Source organism: Vigna angularis, chromosome 6 (assembly GCF_016808095.1).
Source record: "Vigna angularis cultivar LongXiaoDou No.4 chromosome 6, ASM1680809v1, whole genome shotgun sequence".
Lineage (NCBI taxonomy): Eukaryota > Viridiplantae > Streptophyta > Magnoliopsida > Fabales > Fabaceae > Vigna > Vigna angularis.
The window spans coordinates 12,504,977-12,524,027 of NC_068975.1; the positions used below are offsets into that span (position 1 = coordinate 12,504,977).

The following is a 19,051-nucleotide window of genomic DNA, read 5'->3' on the forward strand; positions in this document are numbered from 1 at the left end:
GAATGCAAGTGATCATGATTTCTTTGGAAGGAAAGGCGATAAAGTGGTTTTAGTGGTAAGAATGTTTCAACCCAATATGTTAAAAGATCCTTTCGAAATCTTAATTGGATTAACACAAAATGGGATTCTTGAAGCATTTTGAACAATATGTGGAATTCTTGCATGGTGTTGAACAAGTATATTTTTTAATGGCTTGAAAGAAGACATTAAAAAGGAAGTGGAGTTATATGAACCCAATAATCTTGTTGAATTGATGATGTAGGCTTAGATTGTTGAGGGAAAAAATAAAAATTATGTCAAAGGGGGGAACATTGAGCATGAACAAGGGTAGTAGTGGGTATAGGCTATATTCAACGACTAGTTGTTTTTCTAGAGATGTGGGAAATTCTACTATCGCCAGTAACTATTGTCAGAATATGTGAATTTATTACCCAGTTAATATAGCAATTATGTGTAATCCCTAAAATTAAGGGATTAGGATTAGTTATTATTGGGCATATTTCCTTTTATTAAGATTTGGTATTATTGGATACATATCTCTTGATTTAGAGACTTTATTTCAGGAGATTTTTTACCTTAATTAGACAATGGTTATTTTCTTTTTAAACACTTATGTATTGTTTCACAAGCATGAACGAGAGAATTATTAATTCCAGCATCCTACTTCTGCCACATCAACACAGTTGGCACTCAGCGTTGGGATTCTGGCGCTCAACGCCCTATTCACTAGAATCAGCCGCTTAGTGTTGGATTGGAGCGCTCAACACTGGACTCTCTGGATTTAGCATCAAGGGGTAGCACTCAACACTAGGGAGTGGTGCTCAACGGTGGTCTCTCTGGGCTTTCATCAATTCTCCAAGTTGTGCAGATTTGTTTGTTTCTCTGAATCCAGGGTTCTTCAATATTGCTGACGATCTTCCTATCATCAATATAGTTATCAAAAGAGGGGATTTTTATCATATTTGCACAAGTGTACCAACAATATAAATAAATACAAGAATAAGATAAAGAGAGGATTTAAGCAAGTAATAAGCTAAAGTAGAGCTGAATTTGCTACTAAAAATGCACTTAAATAATGGTAAGAATTAGGATTATCAATTCCCCCAAACTTACAAGTTTGATTGTCCTTAAGCAAAAGGTAACTTGGTCTAGATAAAACAGCTCAACTATAATGGTTTAACAGCTCAAGAAAATAGTTTCACTCAAGACTATTAAATCAATCATGTTTACTCATCATAGAAAAACCACTCAAGAGATAATGCGGCGTACACAAATCAAGCTTCAATTATGGTGCTTATACATTAGAGATTACAAGACAAATGCAAAGGTTTTATGAGGGAGCACCAAACATGGCAAAATGCTTTCATGAAATGCATGGAACCATTCCTCACCAAAGAAGTGTTTCTCTCAAGCTCATTAGTGTATAAGGGCGTGTTTCATTCACTCTACCATCATAATGTCACACAAATCAACTTTGCCCTTCGTTTCAACAAAAATAAACACATTCATAAGCAAATTAGCATCACAAGAACTTTCATGGCTTGTATTGTGGCTGGGCTAAGAAAAGAAAGAAACATGGTTTTTCTGGATAACAAAGTACCTTGATCTAAGAGAGTAAACAATTCAAATCATGAAAATATATTTATCTTTTTTGCTTCAGTTCAAGTATAACCAATTCCCAACTTTCTTTCATGAAACTCTTTTTCTTTAACTTTTTCTGCTTTCTTAATTTTTTTCTTTCTTTTTGTTTTTCTCAATATTCCCTTATAGAATGAACTCCCCAAACTTTATACAATTCTCTTCAACCAAAAATGAATGCTTTACTCAACTCAAGGTAAGGAGGTGAGGGATTTATCAATATGCTTGAGGTTCAATGAAGAAATTTTTCTTTAAGGTTCCAAGGGTTTTTATTGACTTATTTGGCTCAAAAATGTAGAAGAGGTATAAGAAAAACATGTCCTTGTTCATCAGTGTTAGGATATTTATACTATTTTATTATCATTATAGTGTGTCAAGGGTTACCCTATTTATCATGATTATATTGTGTCTAGGATTACCCTATTTATCATGATTATATTGTGTCTAGGGTTATCCTATTTATTATGTACTTGTGTATCAATTTATTCTTATAAATAGAAAATTGTGAGAGGGATCAATTAAGCCTTCCAGAATTATTTTACAGTTTCAATCTTAAGTATATGTAACAAGTAAATGAATGATTCTTTAAAGAGAAACTATCTATTGAATATGGATGCGATGTTCTGGATTGAATCTCTAAATTCTTCTATACTATCATGAATAAAGAATATAAATTATTTGAATGTCTAAATTTACTGGAAAATTTTCGGCATCCCACTTGAAATGACAAATGACGCTAACTTTGAATTAATGAATCAATAAGTGCTTTTCAATTCTTTTAGGCTACCTTTGAAGCATTTATTGGAATCAAGGACGATGAAGCAACAGCTCAATTGAAACTCTTTGGGGATAATCTGCAGGTATATACTTGAAGCATTTCATTGAGAGTTAGTTTTGTAACTTTTATTTTTTCTAAATTAAGTGTATTTGACACCTTAATTCTCAAATATTTCTACCTATTAAGCTTCTGGAGCAAAATCTCCCTATGGATAGTGCATACAAATCAAAAGATGTGTCGGCAGCTCCTATCCGGGTTATCCAACTTCTATATAATGCTGGGGTAAGTGTTAGGAATATTTGAATATTGTTTGAGTCTGTGTGTGTGTGTTTTAGTGTGGGTGTAACAGAAGTAGAAAGATGCTTCTGAGTTTTCAGTTCTGGCAGTAACTGTGGAGTTCTTGTTGAATTTCAATGGGTTAACAATACAGTCGATAATATCTGGTTTAAGCAGTTATTATGCTGGACGATGTTTTCCATATCTTTTCTGATAATATTCCAAGGCCATTTTTCTCCATTTTAATTGGATATTTGTGCTTAAAACTGGAAATTTTAAACTTATGAATTATTTCAGGATGTGAAGGGACCGCAAACTCTTGCATTCAATCTACCAAATGATGATAGTATTGTAAAAGACCGGGGAACATCAATGGTCATGCTTAAGAATGTTTCAGAGGCAAAGTAATATTTCCGGCCATTAAATTTATAGTTTGTTGAAGTTACCACTTACAATTATGAATTGCATGTTTTCGTTACATCTTTTTCTAAATGGATTATTTATCTTGGGAGATCCTGTCAATTCTTAACAGGTTCAAGCATATTCTTCTTCCTATAGCTGCTGCCTGTGTTGCAGAGGAGCAACAAGAACATGTAGATTTTGAATCATTCTTTACCCACACAATTTGCCACGAATGCTGCCATGGAATTGGACCGCATACCATAACACTTCCAAATGGCCAAAAGTCTACTGTCAGATTGGTTAGTTGCAATACCTCACTTGATCAATTTCTTTGATTGCTAAAATTTCTGTATTAAACTGACTAGCAGATTGGCCAGACTATGGTGTTAGTCCAAGGCACTAAATTGATTGTCATATTAGTATTATTACATTTACTTAATAAAATTTTCCTTGGACATGATGCTATAAGTATATATATTAAGCTTGCTGTTTTAAGAGTAAACTTAGTAATGCTGGATCATTAGGCAAGTATGAGAAAATGCAAGGTAGCTTAGGGATGAAATGTTGTATATGTGAGAGAGCGGATAGTACTACAATTGTCACTCCATACAATTATTAAAATATCGTAAATAATTGAATAGGACTAATAATATCTTGCATGGTGATAAAAACCCTTGGCGAAGGTAGCAAGAAAAGGTAGATTAGTTGTGAGGGGGGAAGAAGGAACAAAAGAAAAGCTAGATTAGTTGAGGGGGGAAGAAGGAACAAAAGACAATAGAGATTTTATTGGACTAATGCCATTTAAGATAAGGGGGGTAATCGTTTAATGAGATATGTGGTAGTTAACATAGCTTCTCCCTAGTAATTTTTTGGAACAAACATTTGAAAAAGAAGAGCTCTAGTTACTTCAAAAAGATGACGATTCTTTCTTTCTGCAACCGTTTTGTTGAGGGGTGTTTACACATGTTAATTCATGAACAATACCATTATGAGACAAAATTGAAAAATTTATGATTTACATATTCAGTACCATTATTAGACCTGATTCTTTTGATATTTTTTCCAAATTGATTTTGGACAAGATGGAAAGAATTAATAGAGATTTGGAAAACTTCTGATTTATTTTTAGAAAGGTATATCCACGTGACACTGGTACAATATTCAATAAAGGTAACAAATCATTTGACACCGAAAATAGATTCTACTATAGGTCCCCAAAGTGAATTATATCAAATGGAGAAGTACTCTTTTTATTACTAATAAAATAAGATGCACAATGGTGTTTTGACAATTGGCAAATATCACAATTAAAAGACTTAACAGACTCTTTGGTAAACAAATGGGGAAATAAGGACTTGATAAGATTGAATGAAGGATGCTCAAGCCTTTTATAATGTAATCATATTTGAGAATTTGCCCACGTCTTAGATGTAACTTGTTGACTCATAATTTTTGGTTTGCTTTGGTCATTAGACTCTAAGTGATGCAATCCACTTTGTTCCTTAACAGTTAAAATCGTCTTCTCCGTGGCAAGATCTTGAAAAACATAATAAGTTGAGAAAAATGTTACTGAACAATTGTTAGGATACAGGGTGATAGGGCATTATGGGTAATGGGTTTAGGATAGAAGGCAGAGGAGTAAAGAAGAACAGGGAAGTTTGTTAGGTTGTTAGAGGGAGAGAGAGTATAAATAAACCTTTTGGGTAATTCTGGAAGGGGGCAATCATTTTTACTATTTGTAAACAGGTCTTGGACCTTGTTAAGGGGGATTAGGCCTCCGCTAGGGTTAAGAGGAGGATTAGGCCTCCATTAACGCTACCTGTGTACCTTCTTTCAATATCAATATAGAAACCCATTCCTTTTACAGTGTTAATTCTTGTTTGTGTGTGTGATTGGGTTGTCTTAGTTAGGTCTCCAACTCAGGAACCTAACAACAATTTAAATCTTTGTGAGTTTTTTCACATAGACAAGACTGTTGGCTAATTGTGGAACATGTAAAACATCCTTTAATACAATAGATGAGTCCAAAATTATATTCCCAGGGTTGCATATAGGTATACCCTGACCATTCGCAACTGTAATAAGTTGTTCTCTATTTGTTTTACCGTATGAGTTGAAGGACACACGAAAAGGAGTCATTGGATCAATTGCTCCTGAATCAAGAATCCATATACCTTGAGACACATGGCCAATAGTATTGAGACAATTCTTACCTTTCATGGACATAGTACATGGTTCAAAGTGCTTACTCATTAATTCAACCATTGCTTTCAAGCGCTCGAGTTCCTCCGTGTAAGCTTTCATATCAAGAGTCATAAATGATAGGATATTGGACAAAGACGATGGTGGGTACTGTTGCAGCGGAAATGGAGCTCCTAAGATCGGGAGCTCTGATACCAACTTGAAAAAGAGAGTGACTTTATTATTTTCAATCATATGAATTACATTATCTTTACCTCTATTTGTAGCAATCTAATCTTCTAAAAAAATAAATAAGGAAACAATATAGTAAAAAATAATCTAAAAGATCCTACAAATATTTTCTCTAATTAGGAAGATTCTGTAGATATTTTCTCTAATTAAGAAGATTCTATAGATATTTTCTCTAATTACAACAAATGTCACACACCATCTAGATATTTTGAGAGGTTTAAGTCCATGCCTCACAACTTTCTAATTCTGAAAAATCTCCTATAGTATCCCATCAAACCCCTTTCATAGTTAGTAATTGGTTTGCACCCTACGACCCTTTTTTCTATGTTTGTCTGCAATCTCCTAGGTTGATAAACGCTTGACAACTCTGAAGCGATAACAATTATTCCCCTTTTACACATTTGAGAGCCCTATAATCTAATTAATTACATAAATGATGAATGAACAAAAACAACACACCAAAAGACTTGACAAGATAGACTTGATTTTTGGGAAGAAGAGGGAACACAAAACAATATAGACTTAACAGGATTTATTGGGTCTAAGATACAAGTGGATAATCTATTAATGGAGTATACGGCAATTAACAGAATTTGTCACCCATAGGATTGGGAACAAACATATATAAAAGAAGAGCTCTATTAGCTTTTAAAAGATGATGTGGCAGTTAACACAATTTTTAGAGGACTTCTTTCTAGCATTTAATGGCTTGTGGACCTCTTTCTTGTTATCATGGTAGAGCTTGTGTTGGAGATTCCTCCATTAAGCATGACAACCTGTTGAGTTTCTTCTCCCCTTACAATTAAAAAACTTCTAGTAGTGATGGCAATTTTTCTCTCCCTAATTTTGTACCCTAATTGGGTTATAATCATGGTTCAACCTATGTAGGAATTTGAAGATTCTTCCTCTTTCCATGTCTTCAACATGTGCAGAGACATTTGGTTTACACATTTTCACATTTTGGTATTGTTCTAGTTTGATCCACAACCCATTCAAAAAGTTCATAATATTTTGATAAGGAGAGAGATCCCTCTGTTGTATTGAAGACTCTGGTCTCAATGTCATAACAGAAAAAAATTTCTTTGATGGGCAAGAATAGTTTAAAGCATCCCTATATTTCTTTAGTGGAGGAAAAGACCATAAAGTTTCTACGTATCTGGAGAACCATGGAATGCCTGCAAGTCATAATCAATGAGTCTTCACTATCCCAACTACCTAAAGTAGATTCAACTAATCCTAATTCCTCCACCATCGATGTGATCTAATCATGACCGTCCCTTGAGATCCTCTGAATGTACTAGGTCCATTGCAAATAATTTGGTCATCAAATTCGTAAATACTCACTACATTGAAGATCATTAGGACCGAGAGGAATGTATTTCACCTTTGATATTAAAAAAAAAACATAAAAATATCCCAGATCTTTTAGAAAAGAGAACCTGTTTGGTAAGAGAATTGAAAATCTCATATGTACTCAAAGCTGAGACAAATTCAAAAAGCCACTGCCCTTCAGAACAAACTCGAGGTTTTTCAGAGTCTCTCCCTCTGCCCACAATAAGTGGGGGGTGTTTTCGGAACTAAGTGCATGAATTACACACATTGGTATTGGTGACGACATGTGGGGGCTCCTTAAATGATGCAATTGATTGCATGAGGTGCACTTCTTTGACTTTCACCACCGTTAACCATAATGACAAGATGGATAGTGGTGGTGTGTGGTTGTTTATTTGTTGTGCAACAAGAAAAATAGAGCTCCTGGTTAGGTCCTCTAATAGTAATACCAACTTGTAAAATGCAGGGGAACAAGGAATTGATTTTACTGATAAAAATCATGCAAATTACATTCTCATCAAAATGGGATTGCGAAAAGTAGGAATCATCCTCTCCGTGAAGTTGTGAGAGTCCTCCAGTTGTATGTTTCAAATATCTATTAAGGAGAAGCAGTCTACATATCTCATCAATAGGTTATCCTCTGCTGTTTGGAAAGTTTTTTTCCCACAGACGAGACAGTTTGGTCTGCACCTGAAAGTAAAAACAAGCACACACAACACCAGGTCTTTTGAGAGGACCTGTCTCTCCCTTCCCTTTGTCTAAAACAACACTAAAACTGAAGAGAAACAAGCCTGTACAAACTATATATAATAGTCTGTTTACAACAGTTTAACCCCCAGACAGTTACAACTGTCTATCCCCCTTATTTCTTCGTACATAAACCTTCCATCTAAACCTTTGTCTATTCTCGTAGTTCACACCCATGGCTGTGTAGATTGTATAGATGCCAAATTATAGTAAATACAAAAGATTATAGGAACTTTATTCCTTTATACATGATATATAAATTAGTTTGAATAAATTTGTTTCTAAGAAGATATCCCTATAATTATAAATATCCTAATTAAATAAGGAAGTTAATTATTAAATGTACAGGAATAAATCCTAAGAGATCTTCTAAGGTTCTCTAAAATATTCTATGATATTATAAGATATTTCTAACATTTCTAACACTACCAGCCTAGTTGAAGATCAATAAGCTTTCAGCTTGTTGCATCAATTTCCAAACAAATAAATTGAAATATAAAAAATGAGCTTGTGCAACGGCCAATAAAATCACTTTTGCTGCTTTGTTTCAATCTTTATTGCAGCATGACACTATTGTTTCTTCAACTCCCCACCTCTGCAATTGCGACACATTTGACATGCATTAACAGATGAATGAAGATTAGAGATAACCATGAAATCAACACCCAAAATGAAACCAAACTAAACTCGCGAAACCGTCACTGGACTTGTGAGTTTAGATTAGTTTGAACGAGTTTACTATAGTTTACACAAGCTAAATCAATAGAGTTAACCTGTTTCATGGATGGAAGAATGTGAGACTCAAGATATTGCAGTCCTAATTATGAGGGATTATTGGAAATCAGCCTTAATTGCAGTCAGCCCTAGCTGCCTTATTTATGAACTCTTTGAGGGCATGCTTAGTTATAGGCTCAAAGGTGTTGATGTAGTCTTACATTAAATAGAGATATAATTTAAAGAAAAATTTAAATCATCGGTTGTCTTCACCGTGCAAAATGATTATGTGAGGTTGAATTAGATCGTAATTCCAAATTCTAAGAAGTCTCTTCCTGGTTCAGCATTAGAGCTCGTATCAAGTAACCTATATCATCTTGAAGTAGCCTTAAACAGTCTTTTTGGGATTGGTTTGGCAAATTTAACAGTTATCACCAGTTTAGTAGTATGGTATGACACGGTGAAGTTGACTACTCTGTCTTTTATTAGATGGTATATGTTTCAAATATTTTGCATTCAGTAATCATTGGATTCTATCAATCACGTAATGAGAATCATCTTTAGCTTAGAAGAATATTATTCTGTGCATACCTTATTGAACCTATCTATTTGTCTATGATTACTGCAATATCTTTCCTTTTGATGCAGGAATTACAAGAATTTTACTCCGCTGTGGAAGAAGCAAAAGCTGATATAGTTGGCCTTTGGGCATTGAGGTTTTTAATCTCCCAGGTTAATTATTATACTCTTTTATTTTCTCACAGGATTAAAAAGGGAAATATGTTGAGGGAAAATAAATACATTATCAGGAGTCGTCCTAACTATGAGAAAACCTGTAAAAGGAACAGGAACAAGAAGGGAAACCATGAGCTTGGCTATGCACTCTATATCTCTGAATTTTTATGAAACAAACCCCCTGAAAAATCCATTTTGGACAATAAGTCTTACATTGTATTCTTAAGCTACATGACTATTCAAACTTATAGAACACAAATGTGTAAAACTTCTCTTTCTTCCAGCAAACTTCCATGTTCAGGCTTGGTAGGACAACGGAATTTTCTTCAAGTGACAATTTACAGAACTCTTGAACAACTGTACAATTAATATATTTACTTAATATCAGACATTATCTATGCTTTACACCTTTTGTAGAAATATTAATTATGCTTTATATGTCTGTCTTCATCGCTTGGTAGCTAAGTTGTTTCACTGTTTTTGTGTGTTTGGCTTCTTAGGTTTTGTAGACATCTTTATTTTGGAGCTTAGAGCAGATGATAATGTCATTGATTTTCTCTATGATTTTGCCAGGATTTGCTTTCTGAAAGTTTATTGAAGTCCATGTATGTTTCTTTTCTTGCTGGATGCATCCGCTCAGTACGTTTTGGTTTAGAGGAAGCTCATGGGTGCGCTGATAACTTTACATCCTAGTTTCATCTTGATTTATTGTTGTGATGTAATTTAACATCTAATCTACTGCATATTGTCAGAAAAGGACAAGCATTGCAGTTCAATTGGTTATATGAGAAAGGAGCCTTTGTATGGAAAACTGAAGGCACAATTTCTGTTGATTTTACCAAGGTATTATGGCTTAAAATTAGTGTTCTATCTTGGTCCCCCCATCCTGAGTTTGTTTCCCAGAGATGAGTGATATTAATTAAGTTTTTCTTCCTCAAGATTGAAGGAGCGGTTGAAAGCTTGAGCAGGGAGATACTCACCCTACAAGCCAAAGGGGATAAAGAGGCTGCTGGTTTACTTCTCCAGAAATACAACGTGTTGTCTGAACCACTGAAAGTTGCTCTCAAAAAGTTGGAGACTATTCAGGTATAAATCAACCATAGTACTGTGTTAGTTGCACTGTTTTGAAAACCAGAGCAGACAGCCTGTTTTGCACTGTTTTTATTCAATTTATCATTTGAAGGAGTACATCAGTCTCTAAATGTAGAGAACTCTAACCCTTCCTGGACTTGTCTTCAAATATGGAAGGATTTTGTTTATCTAGATTTCCCTGGATCTTGATTTCCCCGTACGTTCCCATATCGACAAAATCAATAATCATGGCATTGAATGAGTTAAACAATGCAAGCTTTAAGCAAGGAGGAAAAACCCTAACTAATGATGAAAGAAAGCATGTATCTTAAAATAAGATGTTAAAACATTAATTTCATATATGAGAGTTTCACAAGACTACATTGATTCCCCAACAACAATACAAGGTTTAGTTCACCATATTCATGGTGAATCTAGATGAACAATAATGAAAGAATGAAAGATAGAACCTATGAGAAATAAAGAAGATTGGGAGAAAATATCCCTTATGTGTTTAGACTACACATAGGGTAGTTTATTTATATTGTAAGATATGGGCCAATGCCCTTAATACAGAATAGACTAAGCCCAAATAACAGAAACACACATCTTAACATCTAACACTCCCCCTCAAGCTGGAGCATATAAATCATATGTTCCAAGCTTGTTACAAAGATAATCAATTCTAGGTCCTCGTAAGGACTTAGTGAATATGTCTGCCAACTGGTTGCTTGAGTTAACAAATTCAGTCTTGATATCTCCGGATATGATTTTTTCTCAAATGAAATGACAATCAACTTCAATGTGTTTGGTTCTCTCATGGAAGACAGGATTAGAGCTAATATGGAGAGCAACTTGATTATCACATATAAGTATCATGTGAGTGACATCTCCAAATTTCAATTCACTAAGCAATTGTTTAAGCCACACAAGCTCGCAAGTAGCTGATGCCATAGCTCTATATTCTGCTTCTGCACTCGACGTTGCCACAACACTTTGCTTCTTACTTTTCCAAGATATCAAGTTGCTACCAATAGAGACACAATATCCAGAAGTAGACCTCCTATCACAAGGGGAACCAGCCCAATCAGCATCTGAATAGCAAACAATCTTTGTATCGTTGTTAGGGCCATATAGAAAACCTTTTCCAGGTGATCTTTTAATATACTTCAGTATACGAACAACTGCATCCCAATGGTCTTCACATGGGGAGTTTAGAAATTGACTCACCACACTAACTGCGAAGGAAATGTCAAGACGCGTAACAGTAAGATAGTTTAATTTACCAACTAGTCTTCTGTACCGTTCAGGATCTGAGAAAGGCTCCCCCTGATTTGGTAGGAGTTTCATGTTAGGGTCCATAGGTGTCTCAACAGATTTACAGTTCATTAACCTTGTTTCCTCCAAGATGTCTAACGCATACTTCCTCTGAGATATGACAATACCATCATTGGATTGTGCTACTTCAATACCCAAAAAGTACCGGAGTTTGCCAAGATCTTTGGTTTGAAAATGATGACAAAGGTGTTGTTTCATCTGAGAGATGCCAAGATAGTCGCTTCCTGTGAGAACAATATCATCGACATACACTATTAAATAGATACATCCAGCACTTGAGTGGCGATAGAACACTGAATGATCCGCTTCACTGCGAGACATACCAAATTGTTGAACAACACAACTGAATTTACCAAACCAGGCCCGAGGAGACTTTTTAGGCCATACAAGGATTTGCGAAGACAACATACCAATCCAGATGACTCCCCCTGAGCAACAAAGCCAGGCGGTTGCTCCATATAAATTTCTTCCTGCAAATCACCATTGAGAAAAGCATTTTTGACATCAAGTTGGTAAAGAGGCCATTGTCGAAGAGCGGCCATGGCAATGAAAAGGCGAACAGAGGTCATTTTTGCCACTGGAGAAAAAGTATCACCATAATCCAAACCAAAAATCTGTGTGTAGCCTTTGGCAACCAATCGAGCTTTCAAACGATGTGCCATCAGGACCAACCTTGATAGCATACACCCACCTGCAACCAACAACAGACTTTCCAGATGGTAATTGGACAAGCTCCCAAGTTCCACTTTCCTGTAAAGCACTTAATTCATCCATCATAGCTTGACGCCAACCAGGATGAGTTAAGGCATCACCCACAGATTTGGGAATTGACACAGAAGAAATGGATGAGAGACAAGTATAAAAAGATGGAGATAATCTGTGGTAATTAAGAACAGTATAATGGGGGGAAGGGTTACGGGTAGAGCGTATACCTTTACGGAGGGCAATAGGCAAGTCAGACTCAGTTGCTGGAGCCGGAGGAGACACATGAGGCGGCACCGGAAGTGAGTCATGAGGGAGACAATTACGGCGACTATAAACCTGAAGGGGTGGAGGTGAAGGATGATCCTGTGGTGAATGAGAGTCTAGAGAAGGAGAAGACAAAATGGGTGGAGCATCACCAGGAGGATCACAGATAAGAGGAATATCAACAGTAACAGGGAGAGGTACAGAACTAGAAGATAGATGTGAAAAGTAAAAAGAAGACTCATCAAAAGTGACATCAGCAGAAATAAAATGACGATTGAGGGAAGGGGAAAAACACTTATAGCCCTTTTGTGACCGTGGAAATCCTAAGAAGACACATTTGTGAGACCTAGGAGATAACTTATCAAGACCAGGACTAAAATCATGAACAAAACATGTAGACCCAAAAACTCGAAGAGGTAATGGATGCAGAGGGTCTTGAGGAAATAAGATAGAATGAGGGATTTTGTTATCTAGGACGGAAGATGGCATGCGGTTGATAAGATAACATGCTGTGAGAACTGCATCACCCCAAAAACGTGAGGGTACTTGACCATGAATAAGAAGTGTACGAGTTGTTTCAATAAGGTGTCTATTCTTACGCTCAGCCACCCCATTTTGTTGAGGGGTATAAGCACATGAGGTTTGGTGAAGAATGCCATGAGAAGCCATAAACTGTTTAAACGGTTGAGAAAGGTATTCACGGCCATTATCACTACGTAAATTTTGAATAGACACCCCAAACTGTGTTTTTATTTCATTGAAAAAAGATTGAAAAATAGAAAACAACTCAGAACGATTCTTCATTAAAAACAACCAAGTACATCTGGAATAGTCATCAATAAAGGTAACAAAATACTGAAAACCTAAAATGGACTTAACACGACTAGGTCCCCAAATGTCAGAATGAACCAATGAAAAGGGGGACGACGCCTGTTGTGAGACACTACGAGGAAAGGAACTACGAGTATGCTTCCCTAACTGACAAGACTCACACGACAAACTTGATAATCTGGACAACCTCGGGACAAGTTGTTGTAGTTTGGCAAGACTAGGATGACCGAACTGAGCATGAAGAAGGGATGGTGACTCCATGACTACGCCAACATGTGGAGAAGGGCGGAGATGATAAAGGCCATGAGACTCACATCCTGTGCCAATCATGTGTTTCAAACTCCGGTCCTGCAACCAAACAGAATCTTTAGTAAAGGAAATAACACAATTAAGAGTACGAGTTAAACGACTAATGGACAATAAGTTGAAGGGAGACCCAGGGACATAAAGTACATGATCAATGGATATGGATGGAAAAATATTAACAGTACCAATACCATGAGATGAGACTCTAGACCCATCAGCCATTGTTACCGAGGGTAAATTAGCCGGACATGACAAGGAAGAAAACAAGGACTTGTTACCAGTGATATGATCGGTGGCGCCTGAGTCAAGGACCCAAGGTCCAAGGGAGTGAGTTAGACCAACAAAAGGTGTACCTGTACGTGCAACAGATGCAGATGTAGTGGAACCAGAGTGCTGATGATCCTCATACCATCTGAGAAATTCGTTAAAGATTGCGGGTTTGTCTATGATATTAGATGAAGTAGGATGGTCTGCAGACGGTGATCGGGGAGGTGGATCAGAATTTGCCACTGCTACAGGTCGAGGAGGACGTCCATGGAGAGCATAACATGTATCAATCTTGTGGCCTAACTTGCCACAATGGTCACATTTTGGACGTCCTTTACTTGGCTTGTGAGACCGACTTCGATCATCACGTTGAGCAGCCATAACAGAGGAATCATCAGTACGAGGAGATGTCTCAGTGACGGGTTTGCTCGGTATACGCAAAAGAGCAGAACAAATAGAAGTAAAGTTGGGTATGACAGGAGAACCCAAAATCTGATCACGGACATGAGAAACATCATCAGAGAGTCCGTATAATGCCAACAACATGAAGAACTTTGATCGTTGTTCCAATTCTTTAGCAGGAGTGGAAGCAGGAGGTAATATATCATTAAAGTCATGAAGAAGGGCATGAATTTTACCCAAATATTCTGCCATGGGACCAGGATTGCGCGGACCAATAACAGTTAATAGGTCCTGACAAACACCATAAAGACGCTGAGTGTCATTTGTGTATAACAACTTCGCTTGTGCCCATACTTCTGAACATGTCTCATAGGATCGAAACATTTGTTTCAGTGAGGAGTGAATGGTGGACTTTATAACAATGCATAACTGAGCATCAATTTTCATCTAGCGAGAAGTGTCATCAATGAGAGCAGTACTCACATTTTGAGTAAGATGATCTAAGTACCCCTGACTCTTCAACCAAAGTTTGATGTCGGACGCCCAGGTTGCATAATTTGTGCCATCTAACTTGTCAATGGACAAGTGTACATTCACATAATTAGTATATATTGAGGGATCAGAAGATGAGCCACCAATAGAGGTGTTTGTAGACGAGGAAGACGCCATGGAGAGGGAGAAACCCTAAAAATTCAAAGTGCTCCGATTGATGCAACGACCACAGATCCAGAAAGAGGGCGAGGAGGCGATCACGGCGGTGCTGATCGGCGGCGGAAAGCTCCGGCGACGCGCCGGCACGCGCGGCGGAAGCGGCGACTCTTGCGGCGGCGGCGGCGACGCGACAACAGCAGCAGTGATGGGTGCCGGAGACCGTGGAGTTGACTGGAACTATTCCTGTGCTCTAGATACCATATGAGAAATAAAGAAGATTGGGAGAAAATATCCCTTATGTGTTTAGACCACACATAGGGTAGTTTATTTATATTGTAAGATATGGGCCAATGCCCTTAATACAGAATAGACTAAGCCCAAATAACAGAAACACACATCTTAACATCTAACAGAACCCTAAAAAGATGAGAAGGTAGCCTAAGCATCCAAGATCTTCCTCCCAGGGGTGGAAAAGTATGTGTTTGCGTCGTCTCCAGCCAAAGATACAAACCCTAGGAAAACCTAAAGCTTATGTATTATTCGTAATATTACAGAAAAGTGGGCCTAAGCCCAAAAGACCACCGCTCAGCGGTAAACTACCGCTCAGCGGTACTAGCGCAATGTCAATTTTCCCCTCAGCTGCATTTTCACCCCTCAGCGGAGCCAATGGGTGTTCCTGAGTGCCGCTCAGCGGTAAACTGCCGCTGAGGGGGTTCTCCTTTTGCACTTTTTTAGTTCTTTTCTGATTCCATCTCTATCCTTCTTCACTTCTTTCACCAAATTCACCTTAAAACCTACATAAAACACTGAAATCAAGCATAAACCTATCCAGCTCTCTTATTTCCAAAAATATGAACAAAAACATGATTCCAAACTAGTTTCTAAGTGTTAAAGGTTGCTTTTAGTATCAATTTTAAGCATGAAAATAACAGTTTTTCAACTGTTATCAAATACCCTTGAGTACTAATCTAAAATCTGATCCATTGCCTGATTCTAGTCCTCTGTCAATCCCTGACCAAACGACTATCCTTCCTCGCTCTTCCCTGTACACCCTAGCTCCCACACTAACATCCAGGCTTCCATTTTTGTCATTTTGAACAAGGCTCCTGGTTCAACCAATCTTCGAGCTAAAGTAGGGTTCCCCTTTATGGTCACCTTGCTCCCGCTCCCTTCTTGATCGAACACCATGGTCAGTTCCCTCCAATTTAGGGTTACTTCACCCAGCTTGGCTAGCCATTCTGCCCCCAGAATTACATCAACTCCGCCCAATTCAAATAGATGGAATCGTTTGGTTACCTCTGCTTCTCCTATGTGGATCCCTGCCTCCTCACACCACCCCCTCGTCTTCTTTTTCTGTCCATCTCCCAAGCTTACCAGATATGGTGGAGTGTCTACCATGGGGAATCCCAGCTCTTTCACCAATTCCTTGCTTATGAAGTTGTGGCTAGCACCATTGTCTATCAAGATCCACACCTGCTTCTTCCTTATTTGTCCATGTAATTTCATCGCTCTTGGCTGGGTAAGGCTGCCAGCCGAGAAGGCCGACAGCTCCATCTGCATCTGGTCGAGTTCGGTCTCAGCTTCTTCTTCTTCCTCCTTATCTTCTTCCAGTATAACAATCTGAAAGCTCCTTTCCATACATTGGTGGCCTGGGCTGAACGGTCCCCCACACCTGAAGCCCCTCCCTTTCCTCCATTTTACAAATTCAGCATAGGGCAGATTCCTCACGTTCCTCCCCCTGTTGTCAGAAGACGATCGGCCTATCCCACTCCCTTGGGTTCCTTCCCGTCTTCCTGTCCCCACACTCTTCGTGACTCTCGCTCGGCTCTCCATCACAGCTCCCGCTCGGCTCGGGTTAGGCCGACTGGACTCCATCTGCGTTACTGCACCGCTCGGTTTTCCCCAAGACTGATTCTTGATCATACTTCCGCCTCCAGTCTTCACGTCCCCGTGGAGCTCCTCCACGTCCCTTGCCATCCTCATGGCGATCATCAATTCCTGCGGATTAAGCAGTCGCACTTGATTACGAATCCGCTCCTGTAATTCGGCCATAAAGTATCCCATCCGTTGTTCTTCGGTCACTCCTTTCATTTGACCCACCAAGATTTCAAGATCTTGGTTGTATTCTTCAACGGATCCTGATTGCTTATTGGCTGCCAACCTCTCGAAGACTGTTCCTCTGTTTTGTCCTCCGAACTTGATCACCAACGCCTCCTTTAAGCTGGCCCACGAACGATTCTTGGCCTTCTTCCTCCAAAATCTGAACCAGCATCCGGCACTTCCCTCCATACTGATGTAGGCTAGGCACACCTTCTCTTCCTCTGACACTCCTTGTAATTCAAAGAACTTCTCAGCTCTGTTGAACCAATTCAATGGATCAATTCCTTCAAAAACTGGTAACTCTACCCCTTTTCTCCAATTTGGTTGCTCTTGTGCACCACCCTCTTTCTCGCCTTCCTCTTCATCTCGCCGGTCCCTCCTTTTTCGTTGACAGACCCCTGGCTTCCATCTGAGTTGCCATATAGTTGTCGGTCTCGTCCTCCCATCATCCTCATTAGTTCTTGTAAATCCTTGCGTATGCCGTCATCTCCGCCTCCAATCCCCCCATGGACATCTCCATGTTTTCCAGTTTCCCTTCGACTGCAATCATTCTTCCCTCCATGATGTTCTTCACTCCTCTCGATGAGTATCCAGCAGGTCAGACCACTTGTTACGTTCTTGATTACGAAACCTAACCAGGACAACTTCTCACACACTCACAACACGTAACAAAATAATGAACGAATGATAGTGGATGAATGAATCTGTTTTATTGATGGTAATATCTGAATAAATAAAAGTAAACAAAGATAACTAGGAGCATAACCTTTGTCTGTCAACAAAACTCAATAATCAAAAGCATGCCCTCAACCCTAGCGTCTAGGCTTTATTTATATTAAATATTTCCCTAGAATATAGTTCTATTTATTATAATTAACTTATACTGAACATTTCCCTAGGATATAGCTCTAATTACTGTAATTAACTTGTACTGAATATTTCCCTAGGATATATCTCTAATTATTGTAATTAACTTGTACTTAATATTTTCCTAGGATATAGTTCTATTTACTATAATTATTACTAAATATTTCCTGCCTATCCTAACTGTTGTCCCAGTTAGGATGGTCACTCTTCAACCGATCGGCTCAGGGTCTTTGCTGCTTCCCATCGCTTCGCTCGAGCTCTCACTGGCTTCGGCCGTTTGGCTCGACTCCTCACCGTCTTCCATTGTTCGGCCTGAACTCTCCCTGCCTTCCATCGTTCGGTCTGGCCTCTCCTCGCTTTCCACCATTCGGCTTAGTCTTCTGCTGTCCCCTGTTCGGCCTTCTTCTTCTCTCCTATACGTTTTTCTCTCATATACCTTCCAACCCCTAACAGTCATGCATGAACTGACTAACGAAACTCATAGCATAGGCTATGTTTGGTCTGGTGTGGAGTTAAGTAAATGAGCTTCCGAACAAGTCTTTGATATTTACCTTTATTCAAAGTAGAACTACCTTCATCACTCCTAATTTTATGGTTTTGTTCTATAGGAACTCTAGTGGGCTTGCAATCAATCATACCTATTTCTTGGAGAAGATCAATAACATACTTTCTCTAGGTCATAATGATGCCTTCTTCGAGTAAGCTACTTCTATCCCAAGGAAGTACTTCAACTTCCCTGACCGTTCATTTCAAATTAAGCAACAAGCTTTTCTTTCAAGATTTATTTCTCACGTTCATCATCTCCTACAACAATCATATCATCAACATAGACCAAGAGTAGTGTAAGTTTACTTTTTGGGGAATGCTTGATGAACAAGGTATTGTCACAGTTGAATATAGTGAAAACTCCCTTGTGTTCAATATACACATTGGGTTCTCTATTTATAATAAAACAAATATGGACTAAGCCCAAAGTAGAAATAAGAAATATAAACAAACTAACTAAAGATAAAAGATAAATATAAATTAAAGATAGTATCTTTAACACTCCCCCTCAAGCTGGAGCATATAGATTGTATGAACCAAGCTTGGTATAAATAAACTCAATTTGAAATATATAATCTGACTTCAAGAGTGTGCGACAAACACATGTGCAATCACAAGTCAACGAACAACTAACAACAGCATATGGAT

The 19,051-nt window shown here is 38.1% G+C and overlaps 1 protein-coding gene across 1 annotated transcript in view; it reads left to right on the plus strand.

Moving 5' to 3' along the window:
- LOC108345515 (nudix hydrolase 3) overlaps window positions 1-19,051 on the plus strand; it is a 43,937-nt gene that overhangs the window by 16,104 nt on the left and 8,782 nt on the right. The window contains exons 13-20 of the mRNA XM_017584088.2: window positions 2,421-2,498; window positions 2,603-2,698; window positions 2,990-3,096; window positions 3,225-3,393; window positions 8,969-9,052; window positions 9,629-9,723; window positions 9,808-9,898; window positions 9,995-10,141. Of these exons, the coding sequence (XP_017439577.1) occupies window positions 2,421-2,498; window positions 2,603-2,698; window positions 2,990-3,096; window positions 3,225-3,393; window positions 8,969-9,052; window positions 9,629-9,723; window positions 9,808-9,898; window positions 9,995-10,141 (867 nt within the window). The remainder of the gene's footprint in view (window positions 1-2,420; window positions 2,499-2,602; window positions 2,699-2,989; window positions 3,097-3,224; window positions 3,394-8,968; window positions 9,053-9,628; window positions 9,724-9,807; window positions 9,899-9,994; window positions 10,142-19,051) is intronic.